Raw genomic sequence first — 24,777 nt, forward strand, 5'->3', positions numbered from 1 at the left:
TTGAAGAAAGGGGGGTTTGCGCGCGCGGGGGGGGGGGGGGGGGGGCACCAGGCCCAATGGCTGCTATCATTTAAATGGACACCTCCAAAGCAACACTTTACTTTCTAAGGTTTACTATGTAAGCCACTACCAAACTATCATTTATTGTAATTATTATTATTATTCAGGATTTGTATAGCGCCTACAGTCTGCTCAGCACTTTACAAAATGAGGGTAGTGTGGGGATCGGAAAAGACTGAGTGGGCGAAGCAGAAAGAGAATGGCGGGGTTGAAGCAGCCAAGGAAAATGTGTTTTTAGAGCGTATCTAAACCCAAAAACTAAAATCCAATACAATGGGATTCCTTGCTTTCAGTGTTTTGTAGCTCCAAGATTTGTGCTACAAACCACCTAGGTGTGAACAGGGACTAAGTATTGGGAAGAGTACATTTTTACTCCCACAAGACTTCTTCTTTTAAAGAACGCACAAAGAACTTTTTCTTCATTGTAGAAACGACTAGTTCCACCAATCCACCTGCAATGGAGATCGACCAGGGCAGTCGCATTTAACATCCTATAGGACAACCATGGCTTCCTCCATAGACACAGGGGGAAATATTCCTGCAAAGAGAAAAGTGTGTTAATGGTAGGGATGCACTGATACCGGTTTTTCGGTATTGAGTAAGAGTACTTATATATTTTTTCCCGGTACTCACCGATACCGCAAGTCCCATTGAGGAATTGTCCCATTGTCATTACAATGGGACAATTCTTCCTGATTAGCTGGGAAGCTGTCTACATGCTCCCTCGTCACCAGGTGATGAGGAAGCATGGAGCTGGCTTTCTGGCCAAGCAGTGTAATGACTCGCCTCCCAGCTTCCTGACTTGGCCAGCTTCCCAACCAATCAGGATGCCGGGCAGCGAGTCATTACACGCTGTCCAGCTTGGTGACAAGGGAGCATAGAGCTGGCTTCCCGGCCAATCAGGAAGCTGGGCAGCGTGTAGTGACTCGCCACTCGGCTTCCTGATACCTGAAGTTCCGGTATCGGGATAAGTATCGGGAGCATTTAGGCGAGTACAAGTACTCAGTATTGGCTCAGATACCGATACTAGTATCGGTGCATCCCTAGTTATTGGCAGGTGGAAAAAAGAAAACTAATGTAGTAACTACATCTGAGGACCATTAAATTAATATTTTCTGTTGCCCTTGTTCACACCTGAGCATTATGTCGCTGGAAGCAAAACGCCTGTTGCTGGAAAGAGTACATGAGCTACTTTTCTGTGCTTCTGACCCCATAGACTTCAATGGGAATGCCTGGAAACGTGTGACGCAAGCATTTTTGCGTTTTTGTTTTTTTTGTGAGCTATTTGTCATGCAAGAGCCAGCCTTCCTCTGCAAAAAAAAACAAAACAAAACTGGAGGACAGCACAAGCTGAAAAACAAGTGACAAAATGCTTGGAAAAACGCTTGACAAACATGCGTCATCACGCTTAAAAAAAAACCTGAAATACTGATGTTTAGGTGTGATTGGATCCTTAGAGCCAGTGTGAGGCACTGTAGGTGGCACATGCGGACTCTATAGTTCGAGATCACATACCACTGATCGCTCAGTGGGTCTGTAGTATTGTTAGATTTTGCGCCGGCGTAGCTGATATCTGTCGCAATAATTTGGCACTTACCAACCTGCAGCCTCCTGGGACAAGTGACATGAATATCCCAGCAGGCTGTGGGGCAGCTGATGGTTCATCGCTGTTATCTAGAGGACAAGTGCGGGAGTTGGATGGTGGAGGAGCATTAAGAAAACCATTTACATTTCACAAGACATGAACATTCTTGGCAAATGTGTAGTAGAGAGGGGGAAGGGGAACAGTCAACATTTACAATGAGTGGCGAAAGGTCCACTCTAATATACATAGGAATATAATTTCCATTGAAGTCCTTCTTTATATGTATGAAAGGTGTCATGTCTGCATAGTAATTGTGGAGAGTTGATGTTTTAGTTGAAGGGATGTAAATATTAAAATATGAAAGCTGTGAAATGCAATTTCAGCGCCGGTAGCGGAGAGCCAATTTCTGTGGAGCACAATCCAATAATCTTTTCTTGATTGCTTGGAGACTGGAGCACGCATGGATGAGGATCAGCGGAATGAGTTACCTGCTCGATTAGATCTGTTGGGGAGTCTGACAGTATAACCTTCCCTCCATAGTTCCTGGCTGTTCCCAAGATGACTGGCTGCTCCTGTACACCCTTTAGGGGTTCACCCTACTCTACCTGTGGGGTATAAAAAAAAGCTTGCTGCTGTGTACATTGTATTCGGACAGCAGTGCACTCCACTGTCGGAGTACCTAAACAGTGCTTACAGATGATTGTTTGCAAGTAGAGGTGCACCAAAATGAAATTTTCAAAACAAAAACAAAAGAATGTCAGGCCGAAACCGAAAAAAAAAGTTTTCTAACCTTTTTTTTTTTTTCAATTTTTTTTTTTTTTAACTTTACTGTTGGGGGCTTTGGGTAAGTATTGGGAGTCTATTTCCCTTTTAAAATAAAGAAATTGAAGACAGAGTCCTCAATCTCTTTTTCTAGAGCCCCAGCACCGAATAACTTGTGGAGATAGTGTGTTTACTATATCCGCAATCATGAATGAACAGGAGGTGATGTAGATCACTTCCCATTCATTCATAATTGAGGATATAGTAACCATACTCTGTCCTCAATTATTTTACAAATACTCAGGGATCTCTGAGTGTTTGTACTCGCTCTCCATCCTGACTCGCTGTCGCAGGAGGCTGAGCAAGCGGTGCGGGGAGGAGAGCTTGATCTGACAGCTGTCTCCGCCCCCCACTCTGCCGCTCTCCTAATCTGTCACAGGAAGCAGTGCGGGAGGAGAGACGCTGGCCGCTCACATCACTCTCCTCCCCCACACCGCTAGGCCTCCCGTGACAGTTTCTCCTCCCCGCGGGGAGCAGGGAGAGAAACCAGGGATGCACCGCTATTTCGGCTGAAAGATGAGCCTTTCGGCATTTTGCAGAGCCAGCTGTCACTCACGCAGCTGGGTGGATCTCGACTAATGTCGGGATCCGTTCCGGCTCTGGTGGTCTCAGTATACCACGAGCTGTAGCTCGCGATATACTGACCTTTGGGTCACGGGAGGACGCTAGTATATGTGACCCTTAGAACTATGGGGAAAAACACTTACCCCATAGTTTTCTTTTAAAGGAGAACTATGAGGTGAGTGCTTTTCACTCACCTCATAGTTCTAGCCGACCTGTGACAATGAGACTGTCACAGGTCCGCTCAGTAGATCGGGAGGCGTTCGCTCACCTCTCGATCCTGTCACGGCTCTCTGCCGTGACAGGGGAGGGGCTGGATTCCCCGCTCCGATCCACTAGCGCTGACTGGCGGAACGGACGGGGGAGGGGGCGGGTACAGCTGGCTCTGCCTCTAGATATGCAGAGCCAGCTGTCAGTCACGCAGCTGGGAGGATCCCGGCACAATTGTCGGGATCCGCTTCAGCTGCAGCGTCTCAGTATACCGCAAGCAGATGCTCGCGGTATACTGCGGCGTCTCAGTATACAGCGAGCTGTATACTGAGCCTGGGGTGACGGGAGAAGGCTAGTTTGTGTCCTCCCGTTACCCTAAGGAGAACTATGGGGAAAAGACTTAACCCCATAGTTCTCCTTTAACGCCTGAGTTTAGAGTCACTTTAAAGTTGTATGTAAACCCAAGAAAAAAAAATGTCATACGTTGCAGCTCATCAGTCCTTAAATGTAGTGGCTGCATTCTTTCTTTTTTTTTTTCCTTTATTTAAACTCCAGTGATCCTGCTAGTAACACACTTCCTATTCTATATCTGTAGGGGATCATCATTGTCACTCTAAGACGGGAAGTGCATTAGAAAAATAAAGGGGAGGGCTTCTGTAGTCCCAACACTCTTCTTGATAACATTGTTTGAGATAACATTGCATAGTACACAGGACAGCGCTGGATTTCTAGGAGGATCAAATATTTTTTGAACTTGAACTGACAAAAGCTTTCCATGATATATTTAACAGACACAAAGGGAGTTAATTAGAGAAGTTCATTGTTTGGGTTTGCCTCTACTTTAAGGAAACTTGGCACTTAGTACAGGATATTGTAGTTTAACACATTGTCTCCAGCGTGCGACTGAAGACTTCCTGGGAAGGCGTGACCACGGATGTACGGTAGGTTACAGTCAGTAGTGTACTCTTATCAGTTTCTAATACTTAAAGGAGAACTATGAGGTGAGTGCTTTTCACTCACCTCATAGTTCTAGCCGACCTGTGACAATGAGACTGTCACAGGTCGGCTCAGTAGATCGGGAGGTGAGCGAACACATACTTGCGTTCGCTCACCTCTCGATCCTGTCACCGCTCTCTGCCGTGACAGGGGAGGGGCTGGATTCCCCCCTCCCCGCTCCGATCCGCCAGCGCTAGCTGGCGGATCGGATGGGGGAGGGGGCGGGTACAGCTGGCTCTGCCTCTAGGTAGGCAGAGCCAGCTGTCACTCACGCAGCTTTGCGGATCCAGACATAATTGTCGGGATCCGCTTCAGCTGCGGCGTCTCAGTATACCGCGAGCTGCAGCTCGCGGTATGCTGAGCTTAGGGTGACGGGAGGACGCTAGTTTGTGTCCTATTACCCTAAGGAGAACTGTGGGGAAAAGCCCTAACCCCATAGTTCTCCTTTTAAAGAATGTCTAATGGTACACAACAGTCCAAATGTCACTGGCATCAATATCTCTGGTCTAGAAGCTCATTTCTGAATTCAGTGAGTCACTTAAAATTATCGTGTTTTGGGCCTAACTATGTCAGTGTTGAGTGAATGAGACAGAATGGCAGCGTCTGCCTGTGGCCTTTACCTGCACAAATATTTTGCTATATGACAGGTTCATTTTAACTCGTGTAGTGTTATGCAGGAGGACCGGTCCAAGTGATTTTTCCATAGACATTTGTGCGTAATTCACTTGTATTTGTAACAAGGCAAGCTAAGGAATCTTTAGCTGAATGTGTGCTGTGGATGGTGCAGTGTGGTTTGGCGATAACAATGGTCTGCGGTGGAGTAGGAAGCCGTATGGGCCGAGACCTCCTTCCTGTTGCGTCTTAACAATTTTCTGCGTCCTCCTCACTTTCCACGAAATGTCGTCTCTGATAATCCTGATCACTGTGCATCTTCAGAGGTACAACCAGCAGACGTACGTTATGTTCACCTTAACCTGCACCCGCTGGTGTGAATGAGCCTTTGGGGTGTTTGAGAATGAATCACTTCGTATTTAAAGCCGTTTGAGAGGTCAGGGAAGACTTTTTTACTGCATGTTAATCATACGTAAATAATTAATGTCCATAGTCTGGGCACAGGTCTCTTTTAAATTAAAATTGCGCAGGTTTTCCTGTGCATTTTGCCGCCATTATTAGCTTTACTTACTTTTGTTTATGGAGCATTGTGGAGCCGAGAGTCTGAGCCGAGATACCTCTGAGATCTGACAGTCGCTCATAACGCTCACCGTCTCCCAGCTCCCAAGTGAGCATGATGGTAACAAATACAGAACCTCGTGTGTTGTTATTTTTTTATTGCTTTCCTTTTACCCACAGAGCTGGGTGTTTGATATTATGTATGCTCAGGGGCTGTGTTATGACCATGAGGTGAAGAAGTTGATTGGGCAGCAACAAGATGCTTCTTAGCCCTGAGCTTTAATCATGTAGGACTGATCATTCAAATGCCTGCATAAGATCAGGTGTGGTTCTCTATTAAGAAAGCTTCTAGGTGAAGCATTTGATCAGGAAACTGCTAATACTATACAAAAATATTGCAACTATGCGAATGTCAGAATATCCACTCAGTTTACTGTTACTTGAGCCCCCAACGTGTCCTTGTGACCAGATTTATCACTTTATTAAGAGGACTTCTAGGTAGGGCTGCACCGACAATTTACACATCGCTTTATATACTGCACATCCCCATCAGTTCGCGTCCTCAAGGAGCTTACACTCTAAGGTCTCTATCTCACATGCATACATACAGCCACAATTTAGACAGGAGACAATCAACTTTCCAGCACATCTTTTGGAGTGTGGGAGGAAACCGGAGTACCCGGAGGAAACCCACACAAGCCGAGTGAGAACATGCAAACTCCTTGCAGATGGTGTCCAGACTGGGATTCAAACTGGTAACCCCCAGTGCTGCTCTGATCATGCTTGAAAAGTGAATTACCTAACCTGTACTAGTAGATGGTTTATGACAGGTGCTGAAGGGCAGGGCTCTGAGGTGACATTATCCAGGGAGCCTCATTGTAACAACGCAGGTATAGGGGTACATCTTTGAAGCAAGGACATAGAGGGGAATTTATCAAAACGGGCAGACATAATCTGGAGCAGATTTGCACTGCCACCAATCAGCTTCTCTGTCTCATTTTCAAATCCTATCCGAGCAACTGAAGAGAGAAGCTGACTGGTGGCAGTGCAAATCTGCTCCAGATTTTGTCTGCTCCAGTTTTGATAAATTCCCCCCAATAGTTCTTCCAGCGTCATCTGGAATCTGAAGAGCAGCAAATATATTTTGTTGCCTGAGAAGGGGCTTAGCTGGCCATACACCTTTTACTATTTATTACATGTATTTATATAGCACTGATTTACACAGTTCTTTACATACTACACATTCACATCAGTGAGCTTACAATATAAGATCCCTATTGCACATGCTTACAAGACCAATTTACGCAGGAGCTAATTAACCTCCCATCATGCTCTTTGGAGTGTGGGAAGAAACCGGAGTACTTGGAGGAAACCCACACAAGCACATGGAGAACATGCAAACTCCTAGCAGATAGTCCTTACCGGTATACAAACCGGGGACCCCCAGTGCTGCAAGGCAGAAGTGCTAACCACCAAGCCACTGTGAGCTTTTTCTCACTTAGCCCTGTGGGCTGACCAGAAGTTACCCGATTCCCCCCCCCCAAAAAAAAAACCTAGGAAGTTTACTAATTCTTTACTGCGCATGTGTTCAAATTCAACATCTTAGAAACGTATGCACAGCAGTTTCATTCCGCCAGGACTATTTCAGCAGCCGCAAGACACATTATGAAGCGACGAATCATGGAGCTGCAACGAAAGCGGTTGTCCTCATTTATCATTTTCTGGACACTGGCCGCGTTTTCTGGAGTGACTGCCGTAGCGTGCCTTCCAGTATGTATGTCGTCCGGTAGCAAACTACGGCCGCTTCTAAATAAAGAGTGTAACCTCTGCATACGGTGTTCTTTGTCCCAGCCAACTTGAAAATCATAGCGCGGTAGTGCTCTCGTTGCAGCTCCATGACTCGTCACTTCCTAATGGGTCTTGCGGCTGCTGGAATAGCCCTGGCGGAATGAAACTGCTGCGCATAAGTTTCTTAAGAAGTTGAATTTTAAGTCATGCACAGTAAAGAATTTGTAAACTACCTATGTTTTGAAAATCTCAAAAATATCAGCCTCGTATTATATTGTTTTCAGACCACCGGGGACCGTGTCTATCAGAACCTGGCAACAGGGACTGCATCTGACTGGCTGCAGTCACTTTTCAGACACCAATTTTTTTTTATTTTTTTCCACCCGGTTCCTGCAATAAAACTTGATTAAAAAAATCTGTGCATGATGAACCATAGAGATGCTATCAGTTTGGGGTGCCCACTCACCAGCATGCAGGAATAATGTAAACAATAAAGACGGGGTGGAGGTGCAGTGTTAAAAGAGAAGAAAAAACAACTGGATTCTGCAGGATGTTAAATATTTATCTGTTAAGTATACAGTATATACCAAGAATGCCAGGAATGGATGAATAAATCTGTAGGGGAGGTGCCTAACCCCATGAATTTTGTTGGAAACATGCTTTATAAAACCATTCACTATGTGGCCAAACGTTTGTTGACATCGGTGTGAACTTTTGGACATCTCATGCCAAAATCATGGTTGTGGCTTTAACAACCTCCATCATTCTGGGAAGGCTTTCCCCCAGATTGTGGAGTGTGTCTGTGGGAATCTGTGCTCATGAGTTCAGGTATGAACGTTGGATGAGAAGGCCATTGGAGTTCTTCAGCATCAGACGCCTCAATCCATATCTTTATGGGCCTGACTTTGTGCACAAGGCACTGCCATGCAGGAACAGAGCAGGCCCTTCCCAGAATGTTACCACAAGGTTAGAGGCGCATAATTAAAATGTATTTTCAACATTATCAATACCCTTCAGTGGAAACACCTGAACTCAGTAATTTGGAGGGGTGTCCACATACATTTGGCCTTATAGCAGATATGATGATCAGGTGTTCTCAATCTCTATGCCATATAATGTGTTTTATTGACATTTTCATATATACTGTAGGAAAGAAAATTGCAATATTATCACATAATCATTTTGTGTCATCGGCTCACTGGATCTTCTAACGTATATCTACTTTTTGGAGGCTGTGTTATGTGTCTGATACCTGTGACATGATTTCTCATTCCCAGAGCCAGCAGTTCAGCAGATTTTGTGAAATATCTGGAAACTGGATACTTTGCATGAATAATCTAGCATCCATCGTTATTGCAGTATTATAAATGTTAACCATTCCTCAGACATTATGTTGGAGTTTCTTTTTTCTCCGTGTCTTGCTTCTGTTGCTTTTTTTCTAACTTTCATTTGTTGTTTCCTTCCTCTGCTATCAGTAGAATTATTGTCTTCCTGTCTCCATATTCAGGTAGTGTCAGTGGCTGAGTACCACCGCAGGATCGATGCCCTAAATACTGAAGAACTGCGCACTCTCTGCAGACGTCTCAAGGTGCCCTCTTCAGTAGTTACCCCATTTTCAGGAAAGCCGCCTCTTGCGTTATAGTGTCCTTTAGTGAGACTTAGAAAAGCTGCTGCGAGATGGCATAAGCTTTATCGGGTCACTAAACCTTGGCTATAACTCCTAAATATGTATATATAGATGTAAAAAGTTTGTTCTTGGAAACAACAATTTCAAATATTTAAAGCATAACTTCAGACCAATGGCCTAATACACAGGTAAAATCTGTATATGGGAACGGTTTTACTGTCCAAAGAGTTTCTAATTGTGTTCAGTTAGTCTTGTGATTATCACATCTCACTGCACAACCAGACAGGTGACACCTTTTGTTCCCTGGTTCAGCTTCTTTTCTTCTCCAGCCTGCTTAGCGAATAATTAGTTTGCATCTTCACACTGCTTATTCATTGTCTACAGACTGAGGATACAAGAAGCTGAAACGCATAATCAGGAAATAGTGTGCAAAGACTAGCTAAACAGAATGGCAGGTAAATCGGAGGAGATTTATGTATTTCAGCCATTGATTAAGCAGCTCGACAGTCGGGTAAAAAAAAAAAAAGCCGCCACTAACTACTAGGAGTATAATATAGCCATGTATTTTCTCTAAATATAACCCTTCTGTGAAATATACTTTAAGCCTGAATTGGACTAAAAGCTAAGGGACAGTAACCCAGATCAGATTTGACCTTACTTGTTCCAGTCAGCCTCCTGATGCATCACGATTCACGCACATCACTGGAATGTTCCTAGGTGGTGGGGTTTTGGGTTTACGAGGTCGGCTTATTTGCATGTCAGCCCTCCTAGCTTTAAAAATTGAAACCAAACCGGTAAAGATCCCTCTGCCAGTATCCTGGCTGTAATGCTAACTTGTGACTTTCACTGCTTACAGTGACACTAAACCTTAAAAATGCATCAAAGTACATTAACTATTAATAAAAATGTATCTTATTTGTATATAACTCAGCTGCAGATCCACAAATCATCTCTTCTGGAGGGTGGGTACTTTTGTTCCCCTTGGTCCCTGTGTGTTGTAAAGTAGTGACCACACCAAGCTCACTCCTGTGATGGACTACAATCTCAATACACATTAGTAAACTAAACATCAGAGCTTGGAGCGGTGACTACTTTACAACACACAGGGACCATGGGGAACAAAAGTAGCCACCCTCCAGAAGGAAGGACAGTGTCGGCACCAATTGAGAGATGATTTGAGGATCTACAGCCGAGTGATGCACAACTAAGGTCCAGTTTTGTTTATAGTCAAGGTACTTGAATACCTTAACTATAAGATTTAACTTCTGAGGTTAGCGTCACTTTAACCTCCCTGGCGGTATGATTTTGTCTTTTTTCGTGTCATTTTTCGTATAATTTTATTTTTTTCGTTGTTTTTTATATATTTTTTAATATCCTGCCGGTTCCGCCCCCCCCCCCCCCCATCGGGGTTACCGCTTATGGTATGGAAAAGTAACCAGAGCTACACTCGGGAATACCGCAAAGGAGGTTAAGGAGTCATGGCCCTGCAATGGTATGAAGTGGATTTGGGGAGAGCCTGAGAAAAAGCTGATCACCATTCCACCAGTCGGATTATCAAACAGCCAGATGTGCATTAAAGTGATGCCTCAACAAATGGTTACTTTGTCCCAGTTTTCTGATAATTTTCCAAAAAAGTTTTGCACAGGTATCAGTAAACAGGTCTTTAGCTAATGTCCGTTGAGTTGCGGGTTTTTTTTTTCTGCACACCACCACACGTATGGTATGAACAGCGCACATGGGAACCAGTTGTGCCCTTTTAACACCATACATGCACGATGGCATGCATAAAAACGCAACTCAACAAACATGTGAACACGCTCTTAGGGTCAGTAACCGAGAGATCAGCAAACAGAACAGGAGTGAAATTATCTCTACAATCTGGTCATATGTTTTCAAGCCAAGTTGAGTTCAGAAGCTTTTACACGTATACCTATTGTGGGTTGCTCTTTTATGTAATTGAGGTTTACTGGCCCTCTAACGCATACCATCTCGCACGTCTTGAAATATTCAGCACAGCTTAGCTAGCTGGGGCTCTTCTAGAACAAGCAAAATTGTCGAATCTCTTTTCTCTGTCTCTTATTTTTGCTTTTGCAGTGATGACAACTTTTCTCACTGTGTGCTGGTTTGTCTCTGTTTGTTTTATGTTTTTATTTTTTATATATATGTCTCAGAATCTGTGTCTTAAATCTCATATTCACTTTTGTGACATATGGATCATTTTAGTTTATTTTCTTTATTCCAGTTGCCGACTGATGAAAGCAAACCTTAAACCACATTATTGTGTTCTACATTTAAGCACCAAGTCATCATGTTGAGTCTGTTGCTGGATCATGGTCCTCCGTGCTTACAGTACAAATGCTTTCACAGTTGAGCTGATTCTGCTGACTCTGTTCCTGAAGTGTCTGTTTTTTCTGGTGTGCTGACTGTCATAGCATTTGTGTTTAATTGAAATGACAAGCCATGTGTACGGACTGTCCTGCTGTACTGTATGTGGAATGCAAGGACAGTGTAATCACCTTCTCTTAGTTGTAGAAGTAGACATTGGTAAAGTTGTAGCACATACTGTATTTATGGCATCAGCATTGTATGTGTGTATATAGACCGTGCTCAACAATCCCTGGGTGCCATATTTCCATGATGAATTTATCTTCTGGATCATACTTGCATATCCGATTTTCATACTCCATATTTACAGAGCAATCAATGAGTGCAACTCAGTCTCATAACAGGGGTCATTGCTGGTCAGTAAGTTGCACACTTTACCCAGCTCACTGCCCAATCTTGCCTTTTAAAGCTTGAACACATAATCTCTGATACTTTCTATGGAGATCTGTCATTCAAAAATGCTCAATCCCTGTATAATGCTACAAAGAGAATTACCTATTGCTCCATATCGCATCATTAGAGTAGGGCAGGGCTGGACAAATCCCAGGAGCCTGGTAGCCAATGCTGTCGGCACCCATTAGCGGTTTTCTTTAGTTGTCGTCAATGGAGCTAGCTCCTAAAAAATGAATTCTATATTTGCCACCCCTGGAGTAGAGTGTGTAATGTATACATTTCCCTTACCTCTGTCCACCATTCCCAGATCTGCCATTTAAAATCGTGGTGTGAGTCTTCATCTTACTGGATGGTGGCAAGTGTACCAATATTCTATGTGCTGTCACCTGTGGAGCAAGATGGAGGTGGATACTTATGGGCCCCAGACGAGGCTCAAAATGATATTTGGAGTTACATTTAAGAAAAAAAAAAATTAAATAACATGCATAATTGCAGTGAAATATTGCAAGAGATAAGAGCAGACCCCACATAACCCAGAGTTTAACAATGAAAGAAATCTATCCAATGCAATGTATAGACAGTCCTGGAGATAGACATTTGAATAAGGCCCTGCCTCATCTAGGTTGTAAAATAAAAAAGATATATATATACTCACCTGAACCTGAGAGCTGGCTGGGTCTTGAACCTCTCTGTAGCCTCTCTCTTCCTCCTCTCTGGGGATGAAATGTCCCTCGGAGTCCTCATGTAAATACACTGTATTGCATGTGATGATTCCCAGGACCCTAGACCGCCGGAGTGGAGGGGGAGCGAGGCTGCAAGAATAAGTCTATTAGCCAGCCGCCTCCGAGGTTCAGGTAAGTATACGTTTTATTATTTTGCACCCTAGACGAAAATGAGCAGTTAATCCTTGCCATGCGGGGATAGCCGCACTGCAAGGGTTAAGATTAGTTATTCTTTAAACGTACTCTTCCCTGTGGTTTTATCTTATAGCCTTGACAGCAGACTGCTAGGTAAATTGCGTTGACATCAGGATTTCAGGTGCACGCTTCAAATAGTTTATCATGCTGTTTTAAATGCCATTCCCAGTCTACCCGAAGGTTAAATGGTGAGAACAAGGGTGGCATGAACTGGCAAGCTGCTGCTTTTCAGATTATACAGCCGCATGTGGAATATACTCTGCTGAAATGTTTTTGACCAACGGTTCAGACTACATTGAAACATTTGCTGAACAGAACCAGTTGGTCTATTGCTAGGTTACTACTTTACAGTGTTATCACCTGGTTTTTATAGGAAACAAATGCCTTTCTACCTTGTTTTTGCTTGTGGGATAAAGAACAGAACCATATCTGAATCAACAAGCTACTAGCAGTTGCTGAATACAACTCCCAGTTTCCTGAAAATCACAAATCTGGATCCACTTCTCGTTACTACAAAGCAATGTCTTCATCTGCTGAGCACTGATGTTATACCAGTGGCGTTCTTCTACCCATATGCCCTCTTGAGGATTTTTCTTTTTAAAAAAAATTTTTAGATTCCATGTTTTGAATAAAATATACCTGTAAATGTTCATAAAGGGTTTATTGAAAGACTTGAGATCTTTGAAGAGCCATCAGACTCTCCAGCTTTTTACGCTTGGGGAATGCAAGGCATGACTAATTCAAGTTAATGAATTATACTATTGGTTTTAGTTGACCGTTCTCCCATCCTAAAGGCTCGGTGCAATTAAACCAGTTTTTAGTAGCTAAAGGGGTCAACATTTAAAAATGCATTTTGCTGTAAAAAAAAAAGCTGGATTAGAACCATGTAGCTTGTGGCATCCTGAAGCCTTAGAATACTCCCCCGGCATGTAGTTTTGATGGGGCTGTAGGTCCTTTGTCTGACATACTGGCTTGTAGTGAAAATGTTCAGCCGTACATAATTACTCCTTCTTATATTCCAGCTGTATTCTGGGTTGAGTTGAGAGTTGAGCCACAACATGGTAAGCAAGGCTTTGCCATGCCGCTGCCCATCCATTTAAGCAGAGGTCTATCGTTTTTGATAGCTTTTTGTCCATGCAAGCTGCATCAGAGCTGCTTTATGCAGATATAGGACATTCAAATATGTTTTTTAAAATTTTAAGATGCATTTGTTTTCCTTTGAATTTAATTCCAGAGAAGATCTGCACACACTCGTTCCAGGTTGTTTGTGTTGAGTTGATGTTCAGTTTCTTTGTGTTCATGGACCTGTCACTTTCATCGTTTTGCAGTGCTGAATGTATTTAAAATAAACATGAATTTAACGGGATCGCTTAACCATTATCGCAGTCAGCTTAGTAGGAATTTGCAGCAAGGAGTGGTAATTTTTTTTTAGGCATGGCGTCTGTGAAGATCATTGCATGCAGTGTGAAAATTCTTCTTTTTCTAAATGTATTGTATTTCAGAGTACATTGCACATGAGCAGAGCAGAACTACACTATAGACATATATCCAGACTATTCACTGATGTAACATAGCATCCTTAACTGTAAGCTAATCTTCCCCAGTGCAGAAAATATATTAATGCTGAATAATTCATCATTAACTTAACATTTAGGTGTTACAATTCTGCCTTGTAGTTAAAGCATTTGTTTAGGAAATGTGGACCAGTATTCAAGCTGTTAGTCATATTTCACTATTATATTCAGGGATATACCGATACTAGTATCGGTATCTGTGCCGATACCTAATATTTGGGCTCCATGCTCCCTCGTCACCAGGGAGCAAGGAATTGGCTTCCCGGCCAATCGGGAAGCCAGGGAAAGCGGGTAATGACTTGCCCCCCTTCCTGATTGGCCAGACAGCCCGCTCCCTCACCTGGTGCAGGTGATTACAAGCCGCCTGGCTTTCTTAATGGGACTGCCGGTATCGGCGAGTACCGAAAAAAAATGATCAGTACTCGATACCAAAAAAAATGTATCGTGCATCCCTAATTTATATTGAATTTTTGGAAATCAGTTAAAGCATTTGGGTTTTCCAGGTGTCAGTCAATATTTTTTTTCAATATTAATAATTCTTTATTTATCTTACATTGTATACCCATAAAAAATTATTAAAAACTTTAGAAGCTGTTGACCCTCGTGTTACAACAGAGACTTCCACACCGCTGACTTCCATTACATATTCCACATGGTTATCATTTCACATAAAGAATCCAAAGTAGATCCATTATCTTCAATTATGGAGTCAGGGTGGTTATACATCAATGTGTTTCGCTACTTCATTAGGATTAAAGCTGTTCAAATGGGCACGATCCGGACAACAGACATCCACAATGACGAGGATTATCCTGATGGTGGGGGCCACTGGGCCATGAACGGAGGGTCTAGTCTTATAAGTACCCCACTGAAATACTCTTATGGACCTCATGACCACCATATATACGAAAACGTATATTCCACAGTGACTGGAATAAAATATACTATTTCTTCTTTTCTATGATGCCTAAATGGCTGGTCCTACTGTTGCTATTGGAGGTATAAATACTTCTAAGTACACAGTACAGTCACGAAAAAAGGTAGTATCCATCCATAAATCAGGGCCACCAATGTGTTTCAATTCCCCTTACAGGTTGTAAAGTGTTTAATGATTGTGTATATAATGCAAGATAAAGAATGTTTAATATTACAAAGGTATATTGACTGACACCTGGGAAATAGGGCTGCAACAACTAATCGACATAATCGATTTTGAAAATAATCGTTAGCTGCAGCTCTACTGGGAAACACATGTTTTAACATATTTGTTGAATTTGAAGTAAATATTTGGTGTAGTGTCTGGTATCACCTGCCAATACCAGTTTTGAGTTTTCAGAAAAAACTAGTAGTAGTCACTAGATTTGTTCTGTAATGTTGAAGACATTTTGTAACTGGTCCACAACCCTTATCAAGTTCTGATGAGTGTCCGAAAGATTTTTTTTGTTTTATCCACAGATATGGCACCTATGCCTTAATCGAATCAACATGGAATGTGTAGATGTTGATTGTCCATTATGGCAGGTGTGACAGTTGTGGGACAACCCTGTTTTAGTTAAAGGAAGCTTGCATAGCTGCTAAACATTCACTTTACATGGATAAAGGTGTGAATTGTTTTCAATACACCGGGGTAGAGCTAGCAAAACTGCTTTATATGTGGAAGACAAATAGTGTTGAAGGTCTTCACCCATGTTCAGGGATGGTTGTTCCATTTTGACGTATATGGCCTGTTTTCACACGTCGCAACCCATTTGTGCTCTCTCCACAATGTGGCCCATAAAATTGAAGTGACTTGGAGAAGCTACAAAACGTCATCTGCATTACAAAACAATTCCAGTCGAATTGTCTATTACTAGCTATATTATGACCTGGATAAATGAGAACCTTCACAGACTTCTCAGAAATATTGCTCTCAAACTGTCCAGTAATTGCAATGTTCTCAGTAGAAAGGTAATATATATTATAATATGATCTTTTTCTTGACCTTCAGTATTCACTATTGAGCATAGAGCGATAATCACATAATCATGGCAATTACTCTGAAATACATTGATGTCGGTCGTCTGTGTGTCCTGCTTCTTTTGTTAACTTGTTTATTCATCCGTCTTGTAGATTACCACACGGGAAGACGTGAATTCCAAGCAAGCGACGAGCTTTAAGGCTGACCTGGAGCCCGAAGCTTTCAGACCAAACCTCAGTGACCCCAGCCAGCTTCTACAAACTGACCAAATAGAAAAGGTGGGCTGTTTTTATTTAAGTGGCACAAGGGTTTCTTCCTTATGTAGACGCAAATTTGTCCATGTGAGAGCAAATTGAAGAGTTGCCTGGATTGCATGATTGCTTTTCAAACTATTCACTACCATTGTATTGTGCACTTCATATCCTGTTGTTTAACCACTTGCTGTCCGGAGCAATTTCTTACTGTTTGCAGACACATGATAAAATCTGAATTTTTGGCTAGAAAACAGCTTCAGACCCCCAAACAATTATTTTCTGAAAGCATAGGTGACGCTTTAAAAGCTTTCACTGCTCATCAGTTTAGTGTTACCAGCTATAAATGGCCCTAGAATTATTGCTCTCACTCTGACGATTGCGACGATATGTAATGTGTGGCACAATTTTAGTTTTTGCACTATGCGCACCCGACACATGTTTGCGTTATATGTGCGTGCAAGGCGGGGGACTTTAAAAAGCACACTTTTTTTTTTTTACACAACTTTATTCCTATCACATTCCTATGTAATCGCAATTGGAAAGTGACAGGTCCTCTTTATGGAGACATCAGGGGTCTTTCAGACCCCCAATGTCACCTAGGGACCCCAAAGAAGCTGAGGAAGCAGAGATCTGCGTCCCCAGCTTTCTCACCTGGCCCTAAGAACCGGAGAATGTACACAGTGACACCGGAGGTGATGAAATACACATCCCTTCTGGTCCAGTGATCGGAGAAGAGATCAGCGCCTGGAAGCCTGTTGATCTCTCTCCGATCAGTCAGGGGAGACCCATCATGTCGGTTCCCGGGCCCGCACAGGAGGACAGCGGAGCCTGGGAAAGCCAGCGGCAGAGGTGGGGGAGGGCATCGTACAAGCGAACGGATTGCTTGGATTTAAACAGCAAATGCCTACTCTTTAAAATGTAATTTAAAAAAGCAGCAGCAGCCGTGTTCTTGGTATTACCGCGACAGGACGTTTCTTTTTTTTACAATGGGCGGTCCTGAAGCGGTTAAATGCTAATTAGGTTTATTGTACCTCTGTCAGAATTATTTTATAATTGGCTTTTCATGAAAATTAAAAATCCCTGTTTGTTCTGGGACCCCTTCATGCATTAATGTACTGTGCCCTCCCTTCCCTCCTTCAGCTCCCAGTTTTTTTCAGGATGGAGAGTGGCAGTGTCACATGTAGGTAAAATCTAGCTTTGCGCTCACAACCTTTAGCAAACATTTTGTGTTTGGGTAATTTTTATGTATTTAATTTATGTTGTTCTTTACAATATGTTATAATCTTTGTTTTAGAAATTAACATTTCATACGTGATAAAGGATTCCTAGAACACTGTGGTTTAGCTAAAGAGAAAGATACTGCCTATGTGGAGGCACCATTTGTCTGATTAAAACTTTAGAATGTCCAATATGGGAGGAGTCACTTGTCACAAAAAACAAAGTCCCCTGCTACACATGTTAGCAGGTATTGTCACATGCTCCAGAGTGAAAGCAATAATGCAATCAGGCCAATATTCATGGCTAACTCTAAACTGATGACCGAGCTTTTATATTTATATATATTTATTTTTTTCTCTTGATCGAACCCTAGGGCTAATGTTTTAGTATAAAATAAGAGAAAACTAGAGATCATTTCTCCACTTAATTTTAAAATGGGTTGTGCATGTACAATGTAATGATGTCTATTCTGACAGCTCACGAAGCACCTCCCACCTCGCACAATTGGCTACCCATGGACACTTGTGTACAGCACGGCAAAGCATGGAATGAGCCTGAAGACGCTATACAGGACAATGCTGGGATTAGACACGCCTGTCCTCCTGGTGATTAAAGACAGCGATGCCCAGGTTAGAGATTACATTTACTTGAATGTGTATGTTCAGCCAAAATCTTTTTTTATTTTTAGTTTTAGATAGAATGTGAAATGATTAGAAGCCTCATTGCACTTTGCTGATATCTGGGGCTCCATTAGCAACATTTGACCTCACCTCACCACATTAAAAGACCAGCAGATGTTCTAATCTTGACCTACTCTATTAAAAAAATTGGCTGGATTTTGTTTGCTGAAGTACTTAATTATAGGTTGCAATTGTGTGTAAAAATCCGCGCTTTTGGTGTTTCCTTTCAATGCAATGTGTCAGCAGCAGTGAAAACAAGTGAATCCTAAAGTCACTCTCTACAATCTCAAGACAAAGTCACTGCGCTAAAAAACTTACAACTTATACATAATTATACATAAACAATAAAGTGCCTAGAGATAGCCCCAACATAATATGCAACCTCCCCTATAGTTAAATTCAATACAATCTCAAAACTGCATGTGCAATGTGTTGTGATCCAGATCACATGTGTAACTCCACAAATTGGTCTCAAAAAGGCAAAAAAAAAAGGCTCTTTAAGAGGAGATGTCAGCAATATATAAAGTGCAAATGTTCAACATTCCAAAAAGGTATTTCTTAGTGTGATATCCTTAGTGTTTCTGCGTAATCAATACACTCACCAGACTCCTTTGACCACTATTAAATGGTCAAACTGCACTCAGATTCAAATCCTTAGCGACCTGCTCTCCCAGGACAGCTGATGGCAACCTCCTTTGCAGTCAATATCTCCTTTCAGTTTGCCTTTTTGGAATGTTGAACATTTTTTATATATTGCTGCCATATCCTCTTAAAGAGCCTTTTTTTGTGTGTCTTTTTGAGACCAATTTGTGGAGTTGCACATGTGATCTGGATCACAACACATTGCACATGCAGTTTTGAAATTGAATTTAACTATAGGGGAGGTTGCATATTATGTTGGGGCTATCACTAGACACTTTATTGTTTATGTATAATTATGTATAAGTTGTAAGCTTTTTAGCGCAGTGACTTTGTCTTGAGGCTTCTGCGCTTACAGTGTTTCTCATTGTCCGCCAGTAGAGTCCCACAAACACTTGCTGATCCTGCTAGTGAAGTCTGCCTAAAGTAGCTTCCTGTGATGGGGCGGCAATGCTGCTGCACTGCTCCTGAATTCAGAGCAGAGTTGCCACTCATGTAGACTGTCTGCTTGCACTACTGTGGAATAAGATGACGTTGCGGGGGCGTGGCTTCCAGCATCAGTTACTGCTTATTCCAAGCCTGTAGCTTGTCAATCAGCACCTGGCCACACCTAGTCTACCCCTTGCTTTCTGGATTGACAGCACTATCTCTGCTGCTGAAACCTCACTGTGAGCTGCAGTGTCTGAGAGGGGGAGCATGAGAGACAAATGAAGGGGAATTTGGCTCTTTCGGGAAAGGTTTTTACTTTTCGGAATGTGTATTATATAGTAACTGGATTTGATCCTTGTTTAGACTGTCATACAGAAGCCTTTAGTTTTACTTTAACCCCTTCGTGACGGGAGACGTACAGAGTACGTCCCGGCACTTTCTTCCTATATGACTGGCCACGTACACTGTACGTGACGAGTTATATCAGGCTTTGTAATGCTGCTAACAGCTGATTCTCAGCAGTTACCAGTCATTAAAGAATGTCTCACTATTGAGTCTCACTTTTTGTAAAAGCTTCTTCCTTTCAGTAATGAAAGAATGAAGCCGTTACATGCAAATACAGGACTGCAATTTGCGATCCCGTATTTGACAGCTGAAAATAGCAGAGGGGTAGCAGTGACTCACCTCACCTCTCTGCTATTTGTTTTGACAGCTGAGAGCCCGATGTTTAGATACATTTCACTCAAAAGATACAAGGTATATCTTTTGAGTGAAATGTATCAGTTCTGATCGTCTAGGCACGATCAAAGAGCTTTTAGTGAGATCTGAATCTGACTAAAGTCAGGATGAGGCTCTAAGGTTATTAATAGCCAAATAAAATGTTTTAAAAAAAGTTAATTTATCACGCAGTCATAGTGATTGCTTGCTATAAACTGACAAGAAAAAAAACAAAGTGTAAAAAAAATTAAATAAAGTGTAAAACAAAATTAGGCAAATATAAATTATATATAAATATATGTAAAAGTGAGCCAGCTGTGAGGTCTGCTATCTTGACCAGAGGCTTCTTTTTTTACATCAGCTCCTTCTTTTGAAAGTTTTTCCTTTTTGTATATGTTCATTTATAACTTAATTTTAAAACGTGCAAACTTGAGTTTTATCTATGACCTTTATAGGCCTTGGTGAAAGAATTGGGCTCATCTTTATCCTAAGCCAACATCCACCACATTATTGGTGATTCGCTACTAGATATTTTTATATAATGAAGTAAAAATATGGGACAATTTAAACCATACATGCAATCCAGTTTCAATAGTAATAATACATTGCTCTCTTTATTTACCTTCGACACAGTGTGAAACTGCACTATTGAACTTTTAATCCCGGCATCCAAAGCCTGCGTTCACAATTTCCCCTTTTCAAGGAGACATTGCTTAAGCACCCTGCCACAATAGCCCATTGTCACCCTCATCATCGACTGGGCTTGTTGTGACATGGTGATGTCACATGGTCATAGGCAGAGCAATGCCCAGTCCGATAACTTGTCTCCTGACCATGGCTAATGCTACCTTATGCCACTGACTAATCCGATGGGCTTCCAGACACTATGGGGAATGCAGACAACCCTGCCCACCACACCCTTTGAATTCTGGCTGCAAGTAGTGAGAATCAGAACCTTGTTATTGGAATGTTCAAGATTCAGGGCATGATATTAACCAATGGTGAGAGGTTGCATACATACAGAGATGCCTTTAGTTCTACAATATGCAATGTGATTTTATTTATTTATTTTAAACAGATTTTTGGAGCATTAGCATCAGAGCCATTTAAAGTGAGTGATTGCTTCTATGGCACCGGGGAGACTTTCCTGTTTACATTTTGTCCTGACTTTCAGGTGAGTGTATTCCCCATAATAGGTCTGTCAATTACTTGTTTTCCTGTTGCCTTATTTATGGTATCCCAGGTGGACACCCAATTTGGAATATAGACTCATTACTATGTCAGGACAGAGGAAAGCCAAGCAGTGCATATTCATTTAACCACTACTAATAAGATCCCACTTTATATTTCCCCTCTGAGCACATGTGACTGTAGCTATTCTCCTGAGAAAACTCTGGAAACTAATGCAGTAACTGCAGATGCAGAGACAATGGGCTACTGGGCAATATAAGGCCTATTCCTGGGATTGTAGTGTCAGCAAATGATAATTACATCTCTGCTTCATAGAGCTTTGTCATTTGTCAGGGAGGGTGAAACTGCATTGCCATTGTGTTTCTAATGCAATCCATAGAATGTGTGCCTTCAGAGAAGTTCCAATATTTACATTTTAAAGGAGAACTATGGGGTTAAGGCTTTTCCCCATAGTTCTCCTTTGGGTAACGGGAGGACACAAACTAGCATCCTCCCGTCACCCTAGGCTCAGTATACCGCGAGCTGCTGCTCGCGGTATACTAAGACGCCGCAGGTGAAGCGGATCCCGACAATTATGTCTGGATCCACCCAGCTGCGTGACTGACAGCTGGCTCTGCCTATCTAGAGTCAGCGCTGGCGGATCGGAGCGGGGAGGGGGGAATCCAGCCCCTCCCCTGTCACGGCAGAGAGCCGTGACAGGATCGAGAGGTGAGCGAACGCCGGTATGTGTTCGCTCACCTCCCGATCTACTGAGCCGACCTGTGACAGTCTCATTGTCAAAGGTCGGCTAGAACTATGAGGTGAGTGAAAAGCACTCACCTCATAGTTCTCCTTTTAATAATGCTATCCTAACCAGTTATAGAGACCACTTTAAAAGGATAGTGCACTATATTCCCATAGGTTTGTGCACACCATACACTTATTGAGACATTTCGTTCCAAAACCATGGGCATTGATATATTGTTGTCCCTCCCCTTTTGTGGCTACAGGTCTTTACCAAAGCTTTACATACAATTCATTCATATCGGTCCCTGCCCTCAAGGAGCTTACAATCTAAGGTCCCATACTAGTGCCAATTTAAACAGGAGTCACTTAACTTACCAGCATGTGTCCGACGTGTGGGAGGAAACAAGGGTACTCAGAGGAAACCCACACGAGCACAGGGAGAACCTGCAGATATTATGCTGTCGGAACCTGAACTCAAACTGCTTACCCTAGCGCTGCAAGACAGAAGTGCTAATCACTGAGCCATTGTGCTGCCTCCATTCATCTGGGAATGCTTTCCATAAGATTTTGAATTGTGTGTCTGTGGGAATTTGTGCCAATTCTGGCAAAAGGGTTTTAGTGAGGTCAGGTACTGATGGAGAAGAAAGCCTAGTGTTTCAATTGCCTCCAAAGGAGGGTGCTGGCCAAGGTGGGTGGCTAGAAACAGTCAAGTATCTTTGCAAGGGAGATTTCATTGCTGGGATTGCCATTATATTATGAGGCCCAACAGGTACTTTAGCAAAAGTTTCACATAAGTGGACTGACCCTCTAAAAATGCAATAAAAGAGTAGGGAGAAGAGAAAACACATTTTGCTTACTGTTAATAATAAACATTGTTTATAGACAAAAAGGTCAAAGTGGGGATATCTACGAGATGAAAAATTAATGACTATGATGATAAGGTTGAACAAAATGCACAGCTATAACAAAATTTACCTTACAGGCGGGAGACGGATCAATGGTTGACTATACTTACGTCTAGAACCTTGAAACGCCACCAGAACCCTTTGCATTCTGACTCCAAGTTCATCTTTGGGAAAAGGCAGAGCGTAAACATGCCCCAATATATTGCCACACAGACACCTCTAATTGGTGCCAAGTATTACACTGCTCTTTTTCTATAATGTCAGCATTTGCATATCCCTGGATGCTGTGACTCAAGATCTAAGTCTTCTATGCGGGGATCCATTGGTGCCTACTTTCTGCACTTTTATCCTCACTAGGTTACAGTTATGATCAGTTTCTTGGATGCAGCCTAAATTCCTTGTGAGTGAGCTGACTTATTTGTAGCTTCCTTGCCTTGACATCCTGTTCAGGGCGCTGAATTGCTGGAATTGAATTTTAACGGCCAATAGCATTCCTGCTGTGCAGTAGAATTTTGATTGCATTAGACACCAGGAAGTGGTCTGATCCAAGTCGTGATTTCATAACCCTCATTTCAAGAAAGACAGCTGGAATCTTATGAACTAATAGTGGTAACACATGGTTTTTGACACCTCCACATTTTATAGTTCGGCCCTCCTTTTTCCGCACCACATTTTCCCTTTGTTTTCTCACGGATACTCATCCGGGGTTATTTATTTCTGTTTTAATAAACAGACATTGGCTCTTTGACGGGCTGTATGGGAAAGATTAAAGGTGCCCATACACCTTACGATTATCGTACGATTTTCGTATGCGATCGACTTTTCGTCTGATAATCGTATGTATGCATTGCAGTGTCCGACTGACAGTACTGTACAATCGTACAACTTTTGACGGTCAAGCATATTTTAAAACTTTGCTAGATCGTACGATTGTAGTAAAGGTTGCTGGCCTTTCCGTCCGTCAAAAGTCGTACGATCTACACTGCGCTTGCGCAAACGAAAATACGGCAAACCAATTACCGCATTTCGTCCAGGTGCTTTTCGTTAATTACGGCTAAATTAATCTTGCGATCATCGGGGCAGGATGGGGCTGCCGTACGACTATTCGATCATCAGACGAAAAGTTTTGTCCGATAATCGTAAGGTGTATGGGCAACTTAAGGCTTGATCCTACACTTAATCAGTCATGACTAGCCCTGGTGATTACTACCAGTTTAAATTAGTTCTTAATTAGAACACATTTAGGTTTACAGTGACTAATAAAATGGGAAAACCTGTTTCTTTTTTAAATGTTTCTACAGTCTAGATTTCTGGAGTCTGGAAATGTTATGCCTTATGTTTATTTTCTTCTACTTAATGTATTTAAAGCCCACACAAAATAAATGAATGTGTGTGCTAGTCCTCTCAACAGCATGGTAGATCCAGCAGTGTTTAGAATCAGCCCGATGTGATATCCAGGTGAGAATCTGGCAGTTTAGGTCTACTATAAACACTCACCTTCATGACCCCTCTAACAAAAATATTTCGGATAACAATTTCTTTATTACAAAAACAAGCCGTGGTTTTATCCAATGTGTGTTGTTTATTTTTGTATTAATATTGATTTCAATTATTGTTTTGTAGACCTATTGTAGGGTAACAGAATAGTTGAGTTTGTATTTATGTGCTTTACTTTCAGCTAATTTAAAAGAGATACTGTGCTTCCTATGGTGTTGGAACCTGTCATTTTTGCTCACAAAGTTTTTTTCCAACTATCTCAGGAAGATTGTATATGATGAAGAGGAGTGAGGTAGCATAAGAGAAAGGTGGAAAGGAATAAAAAGTTAAAGCCAGAAAGACAAAGAAGAGAGCCAATGCAATTCCCCCAACCCCACACGGAGGACCAGGCACCAAAACGCCCGGTGGCTGTTGAGGAATATATTTTTAAATGAAATGCCTGGAGTCCACTTCTGACATATTTTGAAAATACTACT

General features: G+C 42.2%; 1 protein-coding gene across 5 annotated transcripts in view; it reads left to right on the plus strand.

Moving 5' to 3' along the window:
- OXR1 (oxidation resistance 1) overlaps positions 1–24,777 on the plus strand; it is a 388,393-nt gene that overhangs the window by 358,741 nt on the left and 4,875 nt on the right. For 3 of the 5 annotated variants that reach the window (XM_018570890.1, XM_018570898.1, XM_018570912.1), the window contains 4 exons: positions 8,700–8,780; positions 16,198–16,323; positions 17,994–18,146; positions 21,061–21,156. In XM_018570890.1, the coding sequence (XP_018426392.1) occupies positions 8,700–8,780; positions 16,198–16,323; positions 17,994–18,146; positions 21,061–21,156 (456 nt within the window). The remainder of the gene's footprint in view (positions 1–8,699; positions 8,781–16,197; positions 16,324–17,993; positions 18,147–21,060; positions 21,157–24,777) is intronic. The other 2 variants (XM_018570903.1, XM_018570920.1) reach the window with 1 other exon arrangement.

Source organism: Nanorana parkeri, unplaced genomic scaffold (genome assembly GCF_000935625.1).
Source record: "Nanorana parkeri isolate BGI_ZX_2015 unplaced genomic scaffold, ASM93562v1 scaffold39, whole genome shotgun sequence".
In the NCBI taxonomy this organism is placed as follows: Eukaryota; Metazoa; Chordata; class Amphibia; order Anura; family Dicroglossidae; genus Nanorana; species Nanorana parkeri.